Raw genomic sequence first — 25,334 nt, 5'->3', positions numbered from 1 at the left:
AAAAATTGGTATGCTTAAAGGAAATCTGTCATAAGAATCACCTGCACTAACCTGTCGGTACAGACATGTAGTGCAGGTGACACTCTTGACAACTATACTTACCTGATCCCGCTCTCTGCTCCAGTTCTCCCACTATTTCTTCATTATATTCTGTTCCGGGGCCAACTTGGAGCATGGGCTTGCTGTGCTGGTGCAGACACTTGCTGTGCTGGTGCAGACAGTGGCACCCGACATGATGTCACTGCTGTGGCTTCTCTGCTGGGTCCTGCTGCTAGCAAACAACAGCGGGGACCTCAGGAAGCTCTGCCCATGCTCCAAGTTGGCCCCGGGACTGAAGATACCGAAGAAGATAGCGGCAGCACCAGAGCACGGATCGAGACCAGTAAGTATCACTGTCATCAGTGTCACCTGCACTACATGTCTGTACCGACAGGTTAGTGCAGGTGAAACTGATGACAGATTTTCCATATACAGGGGTCCCTCAAGTTACAATATTAATTGGTTCCAGGACGACCATTGTATGTTGAAACCATTGTATGTTGGGACCAGAACTCTATGGAACCTGGTAATTGGTTCTAAAGGCACCAAAATGTCATCCAGAAATAGAAAAAAGTGAGGATTAAAGAAAAATAAGTAGATAACTAATATAGATAAAGCAAATCCTTTCATATAAAAGTAAGAAAGATCTGCTGGGAGCTGTAAATCACTGTCTATGTCAGTGTTTCCCAAGCAGGGTGCCTCCAGCTGTTGCAAAACTACAACTCCCAGCATGCCCGGACAGCCAAAGGCTGTCCGGGCATGCTGGGAGTTGTAGATTTGCAACAGCTGGGGGCACCCTGCTTGGGAAAAACTGGTCTATGTAGAGGACAGGAGCTTCTTTGGGGTCCTGTACAGTACACAATATCCTAAAAAAGTAACATGGAGTCGCCCTTACCTGGTGTCTTAAGGGGCAGCTAACCCTGGTACAGGTAAAGAGTACAGAACATCTAATACCTCCCTGTACTGTAGGGGGCGCTACCAGACATCAGTCAGTGCATATGCTTCAGTAATACAGGAGTTTTACCAGTAAAATGCCCATTCTGATTGGTTTTTTCTTCCGGCCATTGACATGTCTCACAGATCTGGACTGTCTGTACATTGTATGTTGAGTCTTGTTTCAACTTACAATGGCCAGAAAAGACCATTGTATGTTGAAACTATTGTATGTTGAGGCCATTGTAAGTTGAGGGATCACTGTACTGGGATGTCTGAGGGCTAATTTCTTGTGCCATGATCTTTAGTTTTTAACAATACCATTTTTGTTTTGCTGGGACTTTTTGTTCAATTTTATTATTTTTTTTATTCTGGTATATGAAGTGACAAAAATATGCGATTCTGGACCTTGGCATTTATTTCTTTTATGTTTATACCATTGAACGTGCGGTTTCATTACCAGTATATTTTATTCGTTCGGACATTTACACATGCAGTGATACAACATATGTTTATTTTTATTTTTGTTTCCATTATTTAAAAAAATATTAAGAAAGCAGCTTATTCAAATTTTTTTTTAACCTGTTTTTCATAATTTTTAAGTCCCCATAGGGGACTATTACTTGTAGTCTTGCAATTGCATACACTGAACAATTCCAGAAAGATACAAACGGCATCGGCACTAACACCACTCTAAGTTTACAAGGCAGTCCCAGTAGTCAATCCACTTCGGGCACCTGTCCCGTTAGCGGTGGTGAACGTAGCCAAATAGATACATATGCAGGCAAAAAATGAAAAGAAGAACAGTGACTGGCACTCACCAATCAGGAGACTTTATTTTCTTATGCGGTGCATGAATCAGATAGCAGCGGGCAGGGGTCAGAGGCAGGGGTCCCGAGACCCCTGCCTCTGACCCCTGCCCGCTGCTATCTGATTCATGCACCGCATAAGAAAATAAAGTCTCCTGATTGGTGAGTGCCAGTCACTGTTCTTCTTTTCATTTTTTGCATACACTGAACAATGTTGTGCTGTAGCACAGCATTGATCAGATTTATGGCGCTCCATTGGTGCAGACTGCTGAGACCCAAACGGACAAGCTGGAGGCAGGTATGGACTCTTTGCTTGTCCTCTGAGCTGATCGGGATGCTGAGATTTTGCCGGAGTGGTCCCGATCAGCTGCCCTGAGCTAACCGGCAATAAAATGCCACGACCAGCTTGTAATGTAGATATCATATAAAGACACCCACCTTGATCTAATTACATAAAAGCTACAAAAAAAAACATACAGCTACGAGTAAACATTGACATCTGTAAAATCTAAAGCAGAAATATAAGTGATCAGTGAAGCCTAAAACATCAGATCTTCAAAGTGTTATGTAAATGACAATATTCCGCTCTTGGTGAGAATACTGTGTATTGGAGAAGCCAATACTGTTTCAGGTATTCCTGTTTTCTATTTCTGCTTCTGAGGCAAATTGCATCAATATTTTATAGCTGTCACTTCAGAGAAGTCATTGCATCTTAAAGGCTGACAGTCTTACTATTTTGCTCTTTATCAAAGTGGATGAAAATATGCCTGAAAGCAGCGGACTGCCGAAAATGACAAGTCAGATTCCCCGTGTGGCTTCTTCAGAAGATGTTGTTAAGTGATAAGCACCAGACGCCTGACACCGTCTCTCAGCAAAAAAATGAATAAAGATTGTTGTCATAATTGTGTTCTGAGTGTTAGGGACTAAAGATCAGGACCGCGAGGAAAGGAAGAATTTGTGCATTTGTCAAGGAGACACATGAAAGGGAAACTCCAGTGTGAAGCCTCTTCACATAATTGTATTATGAGCCATTCCCTAGTATTATTAGCCATAGTAACATGGAAATAACATTTTGGCAGCGTGAATCTGCAGTTCATTACATTGACTAGAGATTCGGGGAATCATTGCATCTCAATGGGAATAGACCATTCTCTGTACGTTCTGTACTGCTAACTGTATACTGCTTTGGGGGACAGTTATTCTTGGGGATGCAATTCCAGCCCCGACCACCCGACCCCCCCCCCCTTACTTTGGATTACTCTTGGCCTTACGACTGCCACCCTTTTAGCCTCCCTACTCCCCTACCCCCTCTTGTCTACACCCCCCCCCTTCTGATTTTTTTCTTACCCGTAAGACCGTGAATGTTATTGATCTCGTGGATCGGTACCAGCATTTGTGTTTCAAGATTTTCTGTCGGCACCAACTCTCCTCACCCTTCTCACAACACACAAATAGTACCTTCTGACTTGGGTTACATGTTTAACAATATTAAGCCCTAGTATGTGTTATTGAAAATTGTGAGCATTGACAGCGTACCCACCTGCGTGTGGGTCAGTTATGTTTTGGCCATGCCTGTTGTATCATGCTCAATAAAAATTATAGTTGAAAAAAAACAAAAAGTTATTCTTGGGGATGCTGGTTTTGGGGACACGTATTTTGTGGATACTTTCTTGGCGTGGGGAATGCGGGGTTATTTTGAGAATGCGATCTTGTTTTTGAGGGTGTTGTGTTATTTTGGGGACACTTATTTTGGGGATACTTTCTTGGTTTGGGGCAGGCAGTGTTATTTTGGGAATGCTGTCTTGTTTTTGAAGGTGTTGTTATTATTGGGACACTTATTTTTGGGGATTGTGGGGGACATTTATCATATCATAGCATACCATAGCAACCAATCAGATTGCTTCTTTAATTTTTCCCAGGCCTCTTTGAAAATGAAAGAAGCGATCTGATTGGTTGCTATGAGCAACTGCACCTCTCTTCCTGTACACAGGTTTTGATAAATCTTGTTTTGGAGACACTTATTTTACGAGGTGTTGTCTTGTTTCTGGGGAAGCTGTTATTGTTGGGTATGCTGTGTTACTTGTAGTATTTTGTATACAAACATCTTCCCCCTCACGGAATCTCCATAGACGATTGTAGCAACGACATAAAGATGGCGCAGCAGAAATGCAGTTTGATGTGTAATCAGATTACAATAAGAATCTCCTACCGGTGGGGATATCTTCTACTTCACTCAGCACTAAATAACAATCTCCATTATTGGAGATCCACATACATGGAGGCAATTCCTACGGTATACGGGAATACATGATGATAATTGGGTCCCCGGAGATTGGGGGGAGGAGGTGGGGGTGACCATAGCAGATGTCTAAATAGTCTAAAATAATGGACTTTCTATTACTGTGCAGGATTAATGAGATGCAGATTAGTCACTTTATAGAGTGCCAGATAAACACTTAGTATACATTTGTCAGTTCTTGTATATTTGGAAAGTGACTGGAACATCAAGGGGACCAGGCTGCGGATAAAGATGGAGTCATTGAAATAATATTGTTTAAACTACTGAACATTTTTTTCTGTGATTGTAAAAATTGTTCTGCGCATAATAGGATACATTGAATGGCCAATGTACTATATCCTTGGAACATTGTCAGGTGTATGTCTTCCCTTGGGCAACATTGTCCAAGTGGGCCCATAGTCCACCCACCCTTGACAAGCATAGATCATGTTTACCCCCTTAAAGCCTATGGGCCCTACATCTGCCTATGTTGTGCCTGGTGCAGATGCCATCATTAAAGGGGTACTCCGCTGCTCAACGTTTGGAACAATCTCCACCTTCTCTGTCCCCATATTTGTTGGAGGTCTCAGTGGCTGGTCCCTTCCCCCGATTAGCTTGTTATTCACGATCTTTTGGATAGGGAATAACTATTCAAGTTAATAATGCTTCTTTAATTTATGTTTTGAGGTAAATTTTTTACACCATTTACCAATCAGTTTAAATAAAGTTATGCATCTATAATACAAGTTGCATTGGTGCCACAGTGACGGGCACAGTACCGCAGCCCTGTTACTTTGTGGGTTTTTAAAGAGTTAAAGAATATAACGCAATACCTAATAATTTTAGATTACTTTACATTGTATAAATGACTATATCTGAGCTATATGTCTCATGAGTCCTGGTCAGTGACTGCCAAAATTCTGTATTATTTCTTACTGGAGGTGACGCATTGATGAATATGGAACATTACATTTCATAATACTTTTACCATTTGCACAATGTGACTAAATAGGCCACAAACTCTCATCAGATGGAAGAAAGTGGGAAAGTCTTTGTGCTAGTTGTAGCTGCACAGAACATTGGCTCTGAAGGCTGCGGAGCCTTTGATTTACTGTGGAAAGTAGAGGAGACGGGTGAAAACGAACTCATCATTTCTAATTAGTCTGACTTTCACTGGGTATTAGAACAATGTTGTGAGCCTGTATTACATAAAGCCCATTCATACTTCAAGAGGGGGATCTAATAGAATAGATTTCAGGCAGACATCTATCTCTGGAAATCAATGAATCATGTTCCATTAGTCAGAGGATTTTTTTTATGTCTTAACATTGTGAAATCTGTTGATTTTGGAAAAGTTTGTCTTCCATACCTGATACTGTGATATGTTCTTTATACTGTATGTTCCTTAAAATGTACCTGTCATTTTAGGTAACTTTTCTAGATAAGCTGTTGTGTGTGTGTGTGTGTCATTTGAAATGTCAGGTCTGCTTTAAAGGGGTGCTCCGGTGCTAAGACATCTTATCCCCTATCCAAAGGATAGGAGATAAGATGCCTGATCGCGGGGGTCCCGTCGCTGGGGACCCCCGTGATCTTGCATGCAGCACCCCATTACAATCAGTCCCCGGTACCCCCGCGATCAGACATCTTATTCCCTATCCTTTGGATAGAGGATAAGATGTCTTAGCACCGGAGTACCACTTTAATGGTCACAACACGTTAAAGGGGTACTCCACTGCTCAGCGTTTGGAACAAACTGTTCCGAAAGCTGGAGCCGGCGCCGGGAGCAAGTGACATCATAGCCCCGTCCCCTCATGATGTCAGCATCACGCCCCCTCCCATAGACTTGCATTGAGGGGGCGGGGTGTGACATCATGAGGGGGTGGGGCTATGATGCCACAAGCTCGCAGCTCCAGTGTTTGGAACAGTTTGTTCCAAACACTGAGCAGTGGAGTACCCCTATAAATAAACTTTAGGCTAAGGTTTATGACATGAGTATAATATGCATACAACCTTTTTTTCCAGTTTTCTTCTCTGCAGTCGTCACCTCTAATTCTCAGTTGTCCCTGAGCTTAGATGTGAAGCTTAGTCTCTATGGCAGTGTATCCCAACCAGTGTGCATGGCGGCCGACCCATCAAAGTAAAGCTCAGCAAATTGCAGGCCACAGAGGTGTTTCACCTCAGCCAGCGATGTGACTTATTGAGTCCTAGCACCACTAAGAAGACACATTACCACTCAACCAATCACTGGCCAGGATGGGCCGGCACTGTGACAGATCGACCACCAGCACAAGGACGAGGAGCACATCGGAGACCAGGAGCAGGATTCTTTTGATAATAGATAGAATAGGCATATTAAAAAAAAAAAAAACACAATACCCTACTGCCGGATAACCCCTTTAATGCCAGAGATTGGGCACAATGGTATGTCACATCGAGCAAATAATTAACTTGTGTGCAGTGGTTGGGAAACTACAATTTTTGGCATGGTTATATTTTCACAAATGGAGAGAGAAGGACCTGGAACACTGTTCCGAGGCTGGATGACTGTAAAGTAGGGAGAGCCATCGCGGCAGAATAATAGGCCAGACAACACTCCTAGGGAAAAAGTATGGTTCCACTTCCTTTTGGTGAAGATTTCGGTTTGGCTTATAGCCCGGTTGTTTTAGGGGTCAGCTACTTCCCATGTGTGGCGCTAGAGAGACGTTTTTTATCATTCCTGAGGATAGACATAGATGATAGAAGTCATATACAACCATAATAGCCTATAGTGTCAACCTACTTTATCATACGGTAATTGTTATAGTTTTATCCTATATGTAATTACAGTCATAATGATGCATTTAATCTGTACTATTATACAGTACCTATCACTGGGCTCTTTATAATGTGTGTGGACAGGAAGCAATAAGAAAAATGTGACTGCACAATGGCAATATTGTCTAAGGAAAAGTGCCTAGTACCACTTAACAGACCCTATATTGTTCTATAATTGTCATTGCCTGGGGTGCCTTCATGTCAAGACTGCCATGGTATGATAAAGGAGGATGCGCTCTAGTATTTTGCCTTGCCCGACATAAACTTATAAAAAAAAAGAACATGTTTGGGTTAAGTAGCTGAGTTTCATCATTTTGGCAACAGCTGGGACATTATTATTGTATTTGTGACTTACATTGTATTGTGGCCAAAGATTGTAGTATTTATAACAGGAAATAACGTCCAAATGCGGACTCCTTTTTTATGTCTGCACATTGTAGCAAGATGTGCTGGAGAATCTGGGAGAGAATGAGCTGCAGATTGGATTGGAGGTAGGTTAAGGACATATTTTGGAACAAAGGAAGCAAAGACTGTGCAGCGGCAGGGCAAGTGGAATTGGCAGATGAGGCTGTGAGAATGGCTATTACTGCTATACAGCTGGGCTCGAAGCCAGTCTCAAGCAGGTCAAGAATTGTATCACAAGAGGCCAAGCTGCTCAATGGCTCTTACAGACTCAGGGAAGTATTTGGCTTCTTTCTTCCCGAAAACTTTAATCTTCTCTGTGAATAGAGGTTTTAAGCTGGGACTAAATGTTTAATACATTCCTCTATTAATGCCAGTACAGTGCTGTGACTCACCGATTGGTATATAGACTTAAGGTGTTATAAATGTACATAATGATTGCATAATGTTAAAGACTTAACAGAGAGTTCTGAACTTTCTTAAAGGGGTACTCCACCCCTAGACATCTTATCCCTTATCCAAAGGGTAGGGGATAAGATGTCTGATGCCGCAGATGGGACCCCTGCAATTTCTGTGCAGCACCCGATGTTCATTTAGAACGCTGGGAGCAGGCGGTGTGGTCGTGACATCACGCCACGCCCCCTCCATCCAAGTCTATGGGAGGGGGCGTGGCGGATGCCACGCCCCCTCCCATAGACTTGCATTGAGGGGGCATGGCCGTGACGTCACGAACTCGCCGCCAGCTCCAAACGTTTGGAGTAAAATGTTCCCAACGCTGGAGCAGAGAAGTACCCCTTTAAGGGCTTTCTCACATTGGGCAGGGAGAGGTGTAGCCCTGAGCTCCCCAAGACCACTGTTCCTGCCTTTAGGGGTGCCCACCTTCTTAATAGGATGGCCCCAGCCATAGTGCTGGACCCTACTCTGCTACATTGCAAGGCTTAAATAAGTCTAATACAATAAATAAATAAAAAGTGTACAGAAGTCAGGGAAGCAGATCAGGACACAATAGGTTAAGGAAGCCAAACTCAGAGAATAAACAGACAAAATAGTAAAAGAGTGATCAGATGGGCTAAATACAAACCTACAGTGCTCACAGTACAAAAACAGAAGATAGAAGGATAGTCTGGTCACTTAGCCAAGGGTCAAAATACAAAGCAATGAACAATACAAATGCTAGCGCAGAAAGAACTCAAACACAGGCAACGAAATTACAGACTGACTGGGCAGTTATATTAACCTGAGAAGGGTGTGGATGATGTGGCCAGATGTCATTAGCTATAAGTCCAAGCCTCCTGATTGGCCCAGGTGTGGCCGCAGCAATGCAGGATGCATCAGCCAAACTCTGCTGGAATCAGATCCACTAATTGCAGGATTTTCCTGGGACTTAAAGTGTACATGTCATTTTTGGTAACTTTTTTTATATGTTGTATGTACATAAGGAGAAGCACAATTTCTACCCATTATATAACTCATATTTGGTATTTATTCACCAGATTTCTGCTCTGGAGGCTTCATCTATGCTTATCAGTTGTCCCTGATCTAGTGGCCTCTATGATGTCTCTCGTGCACTGCACACTCATAAAAGAGGGAATCCTGTTCCCTATATCTCTAAAGCACAACCTCAGAAGCAGCAGCAGCATGGAGGACATTATAGCATCAATACTGAACAGTGTAAGCTGTAAATCCCATACTTGGGTGAGATATAATGCTCACTACAAGCTCATGCAGTCTCTGTGTCTGCTTCTGTCTATAGCCACTTCCCCTCCTCTTCATTCTTTCCATAGACCTCTTAGGTAGCTGCAATCTGCTCTTCAGTGAGAATGAGGAGTTTTCCAGGATGAATGAAGAGTTGAGGAGGAGAAGTGGAGAAAGAGGCATTTCTCTTTTCTAAGATACATTAAAATGCCAATTTCCATATTATATGCATGTAGACATATTAAATAAACATTTGGGGCTTTATCCAATACTTCTCCACATACTCAGTGAAGGTGGCTGTAGCTACTTATACGTGAGCAGGAATCTGATTTTCTGCTCAGGGTTTTGATGAACCTTATGGATTGATTCACTCTTCATATTGTAAAACATGATACTGTACATGTTCAGATCTGAGCGCAAAAGTGTATAATTCTAGACAGTTTTTTTTTGTTGCTGAGTTTATTGTGTTTTAGGGTGCATTCCCACGTGGCGTATTTTGCTGCGTATTTGCTGCGTATTTGCTGCTGCGTATTTTCCTACCCATTGACTTCAACGGGAAAATAAAATACGCAGCAGCAAATACGCAGCAAAATACGCCACGTGGGAATGCACCCTTAGTGAACAAAATAAATGCATAAAAAAACATTAAGAATGTGACAAAAATGAAAAAAGACACACCATGACACTGTACCTAAATATATCTGTCTTTTCAAAAGCGTTTTAAAAATCTTATGATTTTGTTACATTAACCCTTCAGCATGGCCACAAGTTTTAGTCATTGCTGTTATTGAGTCTCTGAAAGCAGTTATTTCCCATTATGACTATTTGAGGGGGTGGGGGCTGTGTGCAAGTAGTACACATGCAGGACTTCCTTTCCCTTACTTCTTTGGCCAATCACATCACAGCACATATTCATTTCTGCAATGCCATGATATGGTGCTTGTGAAAGTGCACTGGACTGGCCCTGTGCTTGGGAATGATTTACACAGTGGATGGCATATGGAGATAGGGGATTATTAACCCACTGGCTTTGAAGTCCTAGGGGAGTACACCTCTTAATACGGAAGTGTATAGAAATATTATAGGGTGGCTTGTAGAGCACCTACAGCACCATCATACAGTGGTCCCTCAAGTTACAATATTAATTGGTTCCAGGACGACCATTGTATGTTGAAACCATTGCATGTTGAGACCAGAACTCTATGGAAACCTGGTAATTGGTTCTAAAGGCACCAAAATGTCATCCAAAAATAGGAAAAAGTGAAAATTAAAGAAAAATAAGTAGATAACTAATACAGATAAAGCAAATCATTACATATAAAAGTAAGAAAGAGCTGCTGGGAGCTGTAATCACTGTCTATGTCAGTGTTTCCCAAGCAGGGAGCCTCCAGCTGTTGCAAAACTACAACTCCCAGCATGCCCGGACAGCCGTTGGCTGTCCGGGCATGCTGGGAGTTGTAGTTTTGCAACAGCTGGGGGCACCCTGCTTGGTAAACACTGGTCTATAAGATTTAAAAGATAAACTTTATTGATACAACACAATGAAGAAATAAAAACAAAGAAGTAGAAACAATAAGCAAGCACCAATAAACATACAAAGATATAGGACTATGGTAGGACCCAAGAACATCAGAATATGCAAATACAATAAGAAAATACCAAAATAACAGGTAAGGTACATGAATGATACCTCTCAGAAGTACAAAATACCACATTAAATGTGCCGGACCATACCTACACCTGAACCCCAACGATCGTTTCGCTCTTATGTCTCTTCTTCAGGGGGCATCACCCGCCCGTCACACGCCCCCTGAAGAAGCAGCATAACAGCGAAACGATCATTGGGGTTCAGGTGTAGGTATGGTCTGACACCCTTAATGTGGTATTTTGTACTTCTGGGAGGTATCATTCATGTACCTTACCTGTTATTTTGGCATTTTCTTATTGTATTTGCATATTCTGATGTACTTGGGTCCTACCATAGTCTTATATCTTTGTATGTTTACTGGTGCTTGTTTATTGTTTCTACTTCTTTGTTTTTATTTCTTCATTGTGTTGTATCAATAAAGTTTATCTTTTAAATCTTATTTCTTTCTTGTTGTTGGGGTACGGTTCTCTTTTTGGTGTTAGAGCTTTAAATACGTACTCTTACCTACTATATATATGTAGGGTTATATATCTTTGGTGACAAACACTGGTCTATGTAGAGGACAGGAGCTTCTTCGGGGTCCTGTACAGTACAGTGTCCTAAAAAAGTAAGATGGAGTCGCCCTCACCTGGTGTCCAAAGGAGCAGGTAACCCTGGTACAGGTTGATTGGTCGGTTCTTCTGGCCATTGACACGTTTCACAGATCTGGACTGTCTGTACATTGTATGTTGAGTCTGGTTTCAACTTACAATGGTCCAGAAAAGACCATTGTATGTTGAAACTATTTTATGTTGAGGCCATTGTAAGTTGAGGGATCACTGTATGGATCCCTAAGGACTATGTTTGGCCAGGCATTGAGTCTGTGCATATGGTAGAGCCTGAAAGTAGTCAGTGAATTGTTTGGAACTCTCCTTGTTTGATGTTATGCAAATAAGCAGAGTTAGGATTTTACAGAATATTTTATTTAGCATAAAGATCAAAAATATGGATTTGTTGGTTCCATATCAATGGAAACCGGTTGAATAGAATCCTTTTATATATATACATACCTCCTTTCATTCATTTTAGTGTATTAAAGGATAACATCCTCCTCGTGAAGAGAAATGCCTTCCGCACTGACTGCGCTACCTCCGCACTTGTTTTATGAAACCTCTGAAGAATGTTTCTGCGGATCAGGTGCTGTAAATCCTTTGAGACCTAAGATTGTCTAGATTTGTCTTGTCTGCTTGTAAGAGATGAAACAGTATTTAGCTTCTGGAAGGAGATAACATTTTATTTTTGGCAGCAGGGTAACGCATTTGTGCACACAATGTCTAAATAATTATCCTTTTCAATGCATCAAAGTCGGACATTTTTTTTTTACTCCAAAAGACGTCGATTTTTGTGGATCATACAAAGAGATAACAAAAAAGCATAATTAAGATCTTTATTTTTCCTAGTAAAAATCCATTATTTTATAAGTATTCAGACGTAGACTACATAAAGAGAGTTCATTTTTGGAGAGACTAGCAGCATCTGCATTTATAATGTAAATGGACAGGCCCGAAATGGAGACAAAATTAATTTTATCATCAATTACAATGGACTTTTTATTGTAGCAATAGAGCTTAGATACATAAATTAAATGTTCATAAAATATTGAAGATTGCTTTAATCATCAATAAAAGTATTTTATTCTCTGGTAGATGAAAAAGAAAAGCAACATGCACATGAAATTGTTCCTAACACCGCTTATCCTTCCTGGCCCATATTATAACAGTATTCTATTGCTATATGATCTTTTGCTCCTCAATAAATGACATTTTTTATTATTTTGAAACATCTGGTCCGTTGTACGCACACGTGTGGATTGCATCTTCTTTTTACCAGCTTTAAAGAGACATCAGACATATTGGGCCTCATGTACTAAGAGTTTCGGGTTTTTACTAGTGGGAAAAGTTGTTTCAGACTTGCAGGATTCCTCTCTATTTACTATTGGGAAAAGTCGGGAACATTTTCTGACCAGCTTTTTCTAGGTCGATATTTCCAGCCATTTACCCACAGGATTTTCTGTCAATTCCATAGTAAATCCGTCGACCACACCCCCTTTGCGACAGACCACGCCCCCTTTTGGGTTTGTCGGGTTTTTCAGGCGCACACTGGTGCAGACATGTCTCAGACAACATAACCAGACAAAAACTGTTCGGTTTCAGCTTAGTAAATGAGGCCCAATATTTACATGGGATGATTTATATAGAAATCCATGATTGCCTTTTTTAATTGCTCCTCACTTTTTTTTAACCTTTTTATAGAATTTTTGCAAGCTGCAAATTCAACAAAAATATTCACATTCTTGCGCCTTTCCTTTAGTTTTTTTTTTTTGTCAATTTATTATTCATTAATGCACACTGGTAATGCATTTTGATGTTATGTCACATTCTGTTCACCTGTTATTTCAAAAGATTTGTATAAGTCTGCATTTGGTAACATGGGGAATTTAGTGCTCTCACTACGGTTATTGAGCCCCTGAGAGTCCCCTCCATTGTGCACAGCTATTTCTCATTCTCTCCATATGAAGGGATTGGACCAGAACTGGACTGTTTGCCAGTAGTACATATATATAGACTTCCTTTCTCTTACTTCTCTAGCCAATTAAAGTACATCATTCTCTCTGCTTTGTCATGACATAGTGTTTTAGGAAGTGGATCAGACATAGGAGGGGGGGGGGGTGATATACATACTACGGTGCTTACACAAGTCTTTTGTTTAAGTCCCAGGTGGCTAAAACTGTATAGTTGGTTAGATATGGGAAGGAAGCCTTTATTTAACTTTGTTTATCATCTTTAGCAGGCAGACTGGCTCACAGGTACACAGTACTTGCATGTATACAGTCCAGCTTTTCTTGGGTTCTCTGTTTCTCCTGCACATAGCACATGGCTGGGCCTTAGCCCCACTTTCTGTTTTCTGTCCTGATCTAGCTATTACTAGAGACAGATTTCCCTGACAACAGGCAGTGGACAACAGATTGCAGAGAAGTGAGAAACTTAGTGGCCAAGACTTTAGAGCTTTTTTCTGGGGTAAGAAATAATTTTTGGAGCAGAGTTCTTTTAAATGACAGTGACCATTTAAACTTGTGCCATTGGAATATTTGATGTGGCTTTTGTTAGAGAAGAAAACATGCAACGTCCCGTAAACCGGTGATGCTTATATTGGCAAACATGCATTGTGCAATTGAGAGAATTTTTAAAAAGCATTACACAGCAAAAAACTATGCAACAGAAAAAAATACATCTATTAGAGCAATATGTTACACTCCATGTAAAATATATAACAACATCACATTATGTGAACCTAGTGTTATATTGGTGAAGATAAATTAATGTAAAGAGGACTAGGGGTAGGTTTTGTATAAAAGAAATGTAAAGCATACAAATAAATGGTGGCTCAAAATAGCAACTCACAGTGTGTATCGGACATGTTTTTCTGGAGACCACAGGATTTTAATCTTGTAGTATTGAACCTGACAGCATACATTTGTCTTCGAGGGTTGACATGTTTTCTCTATGGCCACCTTCCTTTATTTACCACCTGTTTCATGGCCTGGGGGGGGGGGGGGGGTCACTTGTATAATATCATACAACAGTGCTGTATTTTTTACACTTTCTTGGCCAATACAACCCAACATCTAGTTGTCCAGTGTATTAATAGTCAGGAAAAAGTCAAGGAAGAACTGAAATGTCCAGATGGCAGAATAAATAATACTTTAAGTAACCCATCAGATTCTCCAAGACATTGTAAACAGGAACACTGGCATTTCACTAAATCAAGTTATCTTAAATACCATATTTTAGAGTTTTTAAATAAGTAAAATGTAAGACACGTTTGGCAAGGATTTTAGATGAGAATTAAAAAAAAAAAAAAAAAGACTTGAATGAGGCTGAGTATATTGGTCAGGATTTTGGTCAGGATTTTTAAAGGGGTTCTCCGCCAAAAAAATCTTATCCCCTATTCAAAGGATAGGGGATAAGATGTCTGATGACGGGAGTCCTGCCGCTGGGGAGCCCCACGATCTCCGGGCCGGCAACGGTGGCGTCCTGAACACGGAAGCACGTAGCCGTCAAGCCTCCTCCCATAGACATGAATGGAGGGGGCAAGGCGGCTGTAGTCGCCAGTCATCTGGCACAGAGTGAAGTTTGCTTTGTGCATGGATGACTGAGGTGTCGCGTCGGAGATCGTCCCCAGCGGCAGGACCCCCGCGATTGTACATCTTATCCCCTATTCTTTGGATAAACCTTTGGATTAACCAAAACCAGGAGAGGGGCCAACACAGTAAAATGTGCAAATATTTCCATTATAGTTTTCCTCTATGTCAGTTCCACTCCTGGTTTTATTGTAAGCAAAATACTATGTGCGAAGAAACAAACACATCAAAAAACATAAGTGAATTTTGATGTGGATTTCCTATTGTGGATTTCATGCAGTTTTAATGCTGATCCAGTGTGCACAATGCCTTAAATGACTTTGATAACAGTATCCAGCAATATTGCCTTGCAGTGGGGTCCTGGGTTCGAATCCAAGGGAAACATAGGTTGTATGGTCACCCTATTTGTGTGTTTTTGTTTTTTAGGCATTCTAGAGTCTTCTAACACTCAAAAAGGCATCTTAATAAGAAAATGCTGTGTGTCTTAGATCAAATAGTGAGGGACTCGTGAATAGCCGGCCTTATTTTGCTGGTCCAGTTACGAGAATGATGATGACTTTTTCGCTGTTTGGTGTGCGCAGAAGCATTACTTTTATAGTGATGACACAGAACATATGCTGCTGCTTAGGTGCCACATGTCTCAGGAATAATCTGGGCACCTTCAGAATTCTGTCTCATTTCGGCTGAATTAGTGATTTTAGTGTTCCTCGCTCCTCCTGGCCAATGTTGCTGGCTTCAGTCAGTAGTCACAAACTCATGTAAATTTTATTCTCACCATCTGTATGTATTCTCAGTTTACAACGTCCTGGCAGTCTTGGTGAATATGAAAGAAGGCAAATATTGTGGTAGTTTAGTCTTTTTGTTGCTTTACGCCTGGGTAATTGCACATCTTTGTCACTTCCCAAGAGGTTTTCCACTCGAAGTGTAAAAATATGGCCTCATTGGTAAATCAAAAATTTGGGAATGATGTTTCTTTTACTTGAAGGGATATTAGTTCCTTTATGGGTCACTGTTTGAGACATGTGAAGATACCTTAAAACAATTCCTTGTAATGACTGTCTTTCATTATTGGGTGGGGAGACAGTATCATTATTATTATTTGTAATATTATTATTGCTGTTGTTAAGTATTATAATCATTTTATTATTATTTGTTTCTCTGGAATATCCTGTTTTCATTGTGGATCTCAAAGTCCAAAATAAAGTAGCTTCATTATTTATAGTAACTTATCTGTACATAATAGAGGATGTCAATCAAATACAGAGAGAAAAGTAAAGCAATTATAAGGGATGAAAATGTTGGGCACTTAAAAGGGTTTGTCCGGGGACAAAACATTTTTGGTGGGGAAGAACAGTGGGTGCTGTAAGAAAAAGTAAAGAATACTCACCTGCCCTGATCCCCCAACACTCCAAAGGCTCCCGATCCCTGATGCTCTTTTCTGCTTCTGATGATGTCTCGACCCTGCAGGAGATACCTACTCAGCCAATCACTGTCTGAGGTGGGTTACCATTGCAGTTCCTGATTGGTCGGGACCTCATCATCAAGCAGAAAGGGGTTGGGAGCACTGGGGATTGAGAGCCCTTTGAAACGGCAGCATCAGGGAAGGTTACTATGCTGTAGTTTATATAAGGTCCTTTAAAAGAAATTTGTCCTCAGACAACCCCTTTAAGGCAACCGACCCCATTTTGTTGGGCACTTGCATATTTGCATATATGAGAAAATGTAAATAACTAGTTTCACAAGAAGACGTTCGCAAATATAAAGCTATACCTGTGAAGGAAGTTTTAATCTCTACCTGATGATGTCATTACTTACACTATGTGAAACCATCTGACAGATTCCCTGTAAGGAGTGCAGGAAGGACACTGATTTTTGTATTCCTGACATGACTCCCTGCCACCCCATGATGCAGGAGAACCTGTCAAATCCTAATTATAGTTTGCCTTTATACAGTATATGTTTTACTACCCATTAGTACAGGTTATACACTTTTTTGTATGTAAATTTACTTAAATCAGTAGTGTGCATAGATTCAACTTTTGCTAAAGTTAAAATCTTTCCTATAAGATTTAAAGTAATAGGCAAAAAAAAAAAAAAAAAAGAAGAAAACCAGCTCAATTTTCCCTCTTTTAAAAGAAATTTAACAATGTAAAACTATTGTAGGTTGTGACTAAACGCCTATTAGGTTACAGAAATATATTTATGTACGGAGCATAAAAGCGTGAATTTTATCTGTACATATTGTTCTTGTTTCTCATCACCTCTGAAGCTGATCTACGCCTACAGCTTGGATGTGCCGCAGTTTTGTAGAGTAATTTGTTCTGGTTTCTTTGCAGGTCTGCTGATTGGATCTGGTTGCGCTTTGTATCCTCTGGGTTGGAGCAGTGAGGAGGTCCGACAAGCATGTGGAAATGTCTCTGCACAGTTTGAGTTGGGTAGGTACAGCCTCTGCAGGAACACATAAAATATAAAATATTTTGTCTATGAAAAACACTTAAAGTGTCCCTGTTAGCTCAAAAAACTTTTGAAATGTCACCGAGACATGTCAAAAGTTTTGATTGGTCAGGGTCTCAGTGCTGGGGAATGAGGGAGTGATTTTCGTCCTGTGGCTTTAAGCGCAGCACCAGCGTTGCTTTACAGTCTGCACAGTTCGGTGTGGAGAGACACTGCATAACCGTACCATGCCAAGAAAATTCCTAGCACGAATTCTTTAGTAATTATTAGGACTCATGCATTGAACTTACTGGGTGTGGTACATTTGCATATTTTTGTACAGTGGCCTGCATCTCATCTGGGTTCCTCCAGATGTGTTCTAGATGACCCACTGCACAGCATCACGACAGGCACTGCCTCACACTTTTCCAGGTCACCAAATTGCTCCTGGATTAAAGGGGTTATCCAGGAATAGAAAAGCAGAGCTAATTTCTTTCAAAAACAGCTCCACGTCTGTCCCCAGGTTGTGTGTGGTTTTTACAACTTGGCTCCATTCACTTCAATGGAGCTGAGCTGCAGAACCACACCCAATCTGGAGACAGACATGGAGCTATTTTTTAAAGATATTATCTCTGTTTTCTATTCCTGGATAAACCCTTTATTTGTGGTACTTTACAGTATTTTTAGCCAAAACCAGGAGTGGAACTGATGCCGAGAAAAAGTAAAATGGAAAGATTTGCACTATTTTCTGTATTTTGGACCCACTCTTGCTTTGTCTAAATATAGTGGCCACAGTTCTGATCAAATACTGACCAAAATGCTATGTGTGAACCTAGATAGACAGTATTCACAGGCCAATCAAAGGTCTTCCTGACACCATATCTGCACTAAGCCCTTCAGTACCAATACACCTTTCTCTCTCTCCCTCCTGTCAGCATTGTGGCACAGTGTTCTACCATCAAAACAAACTATTAGAGACCTTAAAGGAGAACTATCATGCAGGACAATGGATCCCCCTATCCAAATTATAGTGAATAATTGTCTGATAGTGGGTGGTCCAACACTTGGGACCCCCTGCGATCTCCTGCATGGCATTTCGGTAGTCCCTGGGAACACAGCATGTAGACCCCCACACGAAGCACTGGCCAACAGGCCCTCTCCATGGATCTGTATGGGAGAGCCGGAGATACCCCAATGCTATATCTCTGGCTCTCCCATAGACATATATGCAGAGGGCATGTCGGCTGCCGCTTCGTGTAGGGGTCTACATGCTCCGTTCCTGGGGAGAGCCTTTGGATAGGGCATAAATTGTCCTGTATGATAGTTCTCCTTTAAATATCGTACCACAAAGTATATTAGAAAGTTGTTAAAAACAGAAAAGCTCTTGAAAGGATGTGTAGAAGATAAATATATCAGTGCAGATGGGTGAGTCCTGCTGTGACCCCATGGGGAAAGAACAAGGAAGGGGCGGTGGAGATTTTCTAATGCCCTTATTGATAAATATGTTAGACTTTTCAGCTAATATTTAATAACCCAGATAATGTCAATGTGTATCACTTTGGTCTGTTATGTAGCGGGGTATTTGTATATCTTCTTCTTAATTAAATCATGCCTGTCTCTTTAATTGGTCTCTACTTCTACCTCCTGTCTGCGGCGCCCTCGCTGCCTCCCGTACCTGTTTGTACATTCCTTATTTTGACTGCGTCTCATCCTCGGTAATCACTTTGCTTTGATTTTTGTCTTACATTTCAATGATCTCCCTGGAGCCTGAGCTGGAGATTAATGAATTCATTGCTGGAAAAAAAGCAAAGGGTTCATTTAAGTAATTGCTACTTGTAATTGAATATTCAAACCTAGGAATAAAATATAAAAATATGTATATATGATGTTGCAGAATCTTGTAATACCTTTTTTATTGGACTAACAGTATTTTGTAAAGACAAGCTGTCGGGAGTCCTCCCATAAGTAGTAGTCTCCCCTAGATGCATTATTTGAAGAGAGTAAAACTCTGTAAAGATGCAGCAAAGTGTGTATGGCTATATAGGATCTGTGCGTCCTACTGTGCAGATTCTGTGCACATGGTGACACCTAAAAAGATTCCACCACAGTATATTTTTTTCTGGTTAATTATAGAAACTTAAAGGGGTACTCCGGTGAAAACTTTTTTTCTTTTAAATCAACTGGTGGCAGAAAGTTAAACATCTTTGTAAATTACTTCTATTAAAACATCTTAATCCTTCCAGTACTTATTAGCTGCTGAATGCTACAGAGGAAATTCCTTTCTTTTTGGAACACTGATGACATCACGAGCACAGTGCTCTCTGCTGACATCTCTGTCCATTTTAGCAACCATGCATAGCAGATGTATGCTAAGGGCAGCATGGTGGCTCAGTGGTTAGCTCTGCTGCCTTGCAGTGCTGGGGACTTGGGTTCAAATCCGATTAAGGACAACAATAAATAAATTGTTATTATTATAACGTCAGCAGAGAGAACTGTGGTCGTGATGTCATCAGAGAGCATTCCAAAAAGAAAAGAATTTCCTCTGTAGTATTCTGCAGCTAATAAGTACAGGAAGGATTAAGATTTTTTAATAGAAGTAATTTACAAATATGTTTAACTTTCTGGCACCAGTTGATTTAAAAGAAAAAAGGTTTTCACCGTAGTACACCTTTAAAGGAAACAGTCACCCATTCACCCACACTAAACCCAATACACCGGGTTATAGTGCGGGTGAACAGAAGACCGATGCAGGCTCTCTGACTAATATACATACCTTCAGTCCTGCCCGCTGGCTGGATTTGAATATTCATGGTCGCTTGTTATAAGGCTGGGTTCCTACTTAGAAGTTTGGTCAGTATTTTTAACCAAAACCAGGGGTGGAACCAACAAGAAAAACGTTTTCTTTGTTTTAGAACCAAACCAGTTTTTTTTGCCAAATTACTACGAGTGAACCCAGCATTATCTTGTAAACATATCAGTATTTCAGTATTCAGCTACACAGGGGGCAGGGTTAATGTAAACCTTGCCTAAAATTGTTGGATTAGGAAAGTGTTCCCAAGCAGTCTCAGGCTTTTAACCTCTTTAGTTGGGCAAGTATGGAACAGGCTCAGGTGCTGAATCTGCTCTATACATTCCAGGTACTGGCTGTTATCTGCAGTGGACACCCAACATCAGTAACCAGCTGGTTTCTTATCGGCACCCCCCAAATGCAGTTGCAGGGTGTTGATTGGTTTTCATGGCAGCCAAGAGTGTTACAAAGGCTTCCATGGCTGCCATGTCAGATCTGTTAGTACAGCCTGCCTATGGCAGAATCTTCATTTTGTTTGGTTCAGTTGTTCACCCCAGTATACCAAAATTCCTGAAATCTTGTATCTAAAAATGTAAAGCTGAGTTCACATATATCAGTTGTCCGGCACAGTTTCCCTCCGGCGTGCAGCGGAGGGAAACTGATGCTAGAACTGATCCCATTCACTTGAATGGGACAGTTTACAATCATCTCAATTTTGAGGCTGGATGGTTGGACACGCCAGAGAGCACCAGACAGGGGTACGCAGCTTGTTTTGTTTCCCTGTCTAGCATCCAGAAACAAAGGATGCCGGATGCAATACAACTGATGACAACTTGTCATCAGTTGTAGCATCAGTTGTGTCCAGATCTAGGCTGAGTTCACCTATGCCGGATGCCCGACATATGTGAACCCAGCCTAAAGAATCTTCTAGCCTGACACTTTCCTCTAGCACAGGAATTTAACAAGACCAGAAGCCAAAAATATTAAATAGTGGCTGGAGGCCAGAGGTTAAAGCAGGATATACTTACAGTCATGGCCGTAAATGTTTGCACCCCTGAAAGTTTTCAAGAAACTTTGAAGTATTTCTCACAGAAAAGAATTGCAGAAACACATGTTTTGCTATATGCATGTTTATTTCCATTGTGTGTATTGGAACTAAACCAAAAAAGGGAGGAAAAAAAGCAATTGGACATAGTGTCACACTAAACTCCAAAAATGGGCTCGACAAAATTATTGGCACCCTTAACTTAATATTTGGTTGCATACCCTTTGGAAAAAATAACTGAAATCAGTGTCTTCCTATAACCATCAATAAGCTTCTTATACCTCTCAGCCGGAATGTTGGACCACTATTCCTTTGCAAACTGCTTCAGGTCTCTCTTATTGGAAGGCGCCTTTTCCCAACAGCAATTTTAAGATCTCTCCACAGGTGTTCAATGGGATTTAGATCTGGACTCATTGCTGCCACTTCAGAACTCTCCAGCGCTTTGTTGCCATCCATTTCTGGGTGCTTTTTGACGTATGTTTGGGGTCATTGTCCTGCTGGAAGACCCAAGATCTCGAATGCAAACCCAGCTTTCTGACACTGGGCTGTACAGTACGACCCAAAATCCATTGGTAATCCTCAGATTTCATGATGCCTTGCACACATTCAAGGCACCCAGTGCCAGAGGTAGCAAAACAACCCCAAAACATAATTGAACCTTCACCATATTTCACTGTAGGTACTGTGTTCTTTTCTTTGTAGGTCTCATTCCGTATTTGGTAAACAGTAGAATGATGTGCTTTACCAAAAAGCTCTATCTTGGTCTCATCTGTCCACAAGACATTTTCACAGAAGGATTTTGGCTTACTCAAGTTCATTTTGGCAAAATGTAGTCTTGCTTTTTATGTCTCTGTGTCAGAGTGGGGTCCTCCTGGGGTTCCTGCCATAGCATTTCATTTCATTTAAATGTCAACAGATAGTTTGCGCTGATACTGATGCTCCCTGAGCCTGCAGGACAGTGTGAATATCTTTGGAACTTGTTTGGGGCTGCTTATCCACAATCTGGACTATCCTGCGTTGACACCTTTCATCAATTTTCCTCTTCTGTCCACGCCCAGCGAGATTAGCTACAGTGCCATGGGTTGCAAAGTTCTTCATAATTTTGCGCACTGTGGACAAAGGCAAATCTAGATCTCTGGAGATGGACTTGTAACCTTGAGATTGTTGATATTTTTCCACAATTTTGGTTCTCAAGTCCTCAGACAGTTCTCTTCTTTTCTTTCTGTTGTCCATGTGTTGAACACACAGACACACAATGCAAAGACTAAGTGAACTTCTCTCCTTTTTATCTGCTTTCAAGTGTGATATTTATATTGCCCACACCTGTTACTTACCCCAGGTGAGTTTAAAGGAGCATCACATGTTTGAAACAAACTTATTTTTCCACAATTTTGAAAGGGTGCCAATAATTTTGTCCAGACCATTTTTGGAGTTTGGTGTGACATTATGTCCAATTTGCTTTTTTTCCTCCATTTTTTGGTTTAGTTCCAATACACACAAAGGGAATAAACATGTGTATAGCAAAACATGTGTTACTGCAATCCTTTTCTGTGAGAAATATTTTTCTCGAAAAATTTCAGGGGTGCCAACATTTACGGCCATGTATAATTTAAAAGCAGGGCTATAGTAGCAGATTTTGTTTTATGATTTTATTCAAGGCTTTATTCCTAAAGGGTTCCCTATTTAATAGCCCCCTGATTGCTGATAGTGATCGCCAGAGTGGATGGTTTTAATGGCTAAGGGACTATCAAAGACCCCCAGGCTCCGCTGTCAGAATCCTTGCACAGGCAGTAATGTATTAAGAAGTGTAGGTTGTATAATAATAATAATAAATAAAATAAAAAAAAATAAAAAATCTCCTTTGTAGAAAGAATAGAGACTAAAGTAATTATAAAAATTGCAACAAAATTACCAAAAATTACCAAAAAAATAATTTTCTTTGAAAAAAGGAATAAATATACAAAATAAAAAACAAAAAAAACTGAACATTTGTAGGGATTGAGGAGGTTTCTTTTGTATTTTGCTTGAACATTAAAAAAAAACATTTTGAAAAAATACTGTATATACTCGAGTATAAGCCGACCCGAATATAAGCCAAGGCCCCTAATTTCACCCCAAAATCCCAGGAAAAGTTATTGACTCGAGTATAAGCCTAGGGTGGGAAATACATCATCCCCCCCTGTCATCATCCAGACCCCCGTCATTAACACCCTCATCATCATCACCCTGTCATCATCCCCCCTTCATCATCACCGCCTGTCATCATCCCCCCCTTCATCATCCCCCTGTCATCATCCCCCCCTTCATCATCCCCCTGTCATCATCCCCCTGTCATCATCCCCTTGTCATCATCCCACCCCCCCCCTTCATCATCCCCTTGTCATCATCCCACACTCCCCCTTCATCATCCCCTTGTCATCATCCCACACTCCCCCTTCATCATCCCCCTGTCATCATCCCCTTGTCATCATCCCACACTCCCCCTTCATCATCCCCTTGTCATCATCCCACACCCCCCCTTCATCATCCCCTTGTCATCATCCCACACCCCCCTTCATCATCCCCTTGTCATCATCCCACACTCCCCCTTCATCATCCACTTGTCATCATCCCACACTCCCCCTTCATCATCCCCCCTTCATCATCCCCTTGTCATCATCCCACACTCCCCCTTCATCATCCCCTTGTCATCATCCCACACCCCCCCTTCATCATCCCCCTGTCATCATCCCACACCCCCCCTTCATCATCCCCCTGTCATCATCCCACACCCCCCTTCATCATCCCCTTATCATCCCACACCCCCCCTTCATCATCCCCCTGTCATCATCCCACACACCCCTTCATCATCCCCTTGTCATCATCCCACACCCCCCCTTCATCATCCCTTTATCATCCCACACCCCCCTTCATCATCCCCTTGTCATCATCCCACACACCCCTTCATCATCCCCTTGTCATCATCCCACACACCCCCCCTTCATCATCCCCTTGTCATCATCCCCCTGTCATCATCCCACACCCCCCTTCATCATCCCCTTGTCATCATCCCCCTGTCATCATCCCACACACCCCCTTAATCATCCCCTTGTCATCATCACCACATATCATCAGCCCCCCCCCCTTCATCATCACCACTTGTCAATGTCTGATCCCACCCCCCCTTCATCATCCCCCTGTCATCATCCCACCCCCCCCTTCATCATCCCCTTGTCATCATCCCACACTCCCCCTTCATCATCCCCCTGTCATCATCCCCTTGTCATCATCCCACACTCCCCCTTCATCATCCCCTTGTCATCATCCCACACCCCCCTTCATCATCCCCTTGTCATCATCCCACACTCCCCCTTCATCATCCCCTTGTCATCATCCCTCACTCCCCCTTCATCATCCCCCCTTCATCATCCCCTTGTCATCATCCCACACTCCCCCTTCATCATCCCCTTGTCATCATCCCACACCCCCCCTTCATCATCCCCCTGTCATCATCCCACACCCCCCCTTCATCATCCCCCTGTCATCATCCCACACCCCCCTTCATCATCCCCTTATCATCCCACACCCCCCCTTCATCATCCCCTTGTCATCATCCCACACACCCCTTCATCATCCCCTTGTCATCATCCCACACCCCCCCTTCATCATCCCCTTATCATCCCACACACCCCCCCCTTCATCATCCCCTTGTCATCATCCCACACACCCCTTCATCATCCCCTTGTCATCATCCCCCCCCCCTTCATCATCCCCTTGTCATCATCCCCCTGTCAACATCCCACACACCCCCTTCATCATCTCCTTGTCATCATCCCACCCCCCCTTCATCATCCCCTTGTCATCATCCCCCTGTCATCATCCCACACACCCCCTTAATCATCCCCTTGTCATCATCACCACATATCATCAGCCCCCCCCCCTTCATCATCACCACTTGTCAATGTCTGATACAGTGGTCTTCAACCTGCGGACCTCCAGATGTTTCAAAACTACAACTCCCAGCAAGCCCGGGCAGCCATCGGCTGTCCGGACTTGCTGGGAATTGTAGTTTTGAAACCTCTGGAGGTCCACAGGTTGAAGACCACTGCGGCCTTCGACATCATCCAGCCCCCCCACCCTCTCACCCCCTTTAGTTTTGTACTCACCTCCGCTCGGTGGGACGTTAGGGTGCGCTGGTCCGGGCCATCTATGCTGCAGGACTGTCCGGTGGGGAGGTCGTCCGGTGGGATAGTCGTTCCGGGCTGTCCATCTTCACCGGGGGGCCTCTTCT

At 42.0% G+C, this 25,334-nt stretch overlaps 1 protein-coding gene across 1 annotated transcript in view; it reads left to right on the top strand.

Annotated features, from left to right (window-relative positions):
• Positions 1 to 25,334, top strand: part of LHFPL6 (LHFPL tetraspan subfamily member 6) — a 204,220-nt gene that overhangs the window by 162,134 nt on the left and 16,752 nt on the right. Inside the window, exon 3 of the mRNA XM_056561981.1 lies at positions 17,135 to 17,233. Coding sequence (XP_056417956.1) covers positions 17,135 to 17,233 — 99 coding nt within the window. The remainder of the gene's footprint in view (positions 1 to 17,134; positions 17,234 to 25,334) is intronic.

The sequence above is a fragment of the Hyla sarda genome, chromosome 2 (genome assembly GCF_029499605.1).
Source record: "Hyla sarda isolate aHylSar1 chromosome 2, aHylSar1.hap1, whole genome shotgun sequence".
Taxonomy (NCBI): Eukaryota; Metazoa; Chordata; class Amphibia; order Anura; family Hylidae; genus Hyla; species Hyla sarda.
This window is presented reverse-complemented; position numbering and strand designations above follow the sequence as displayed.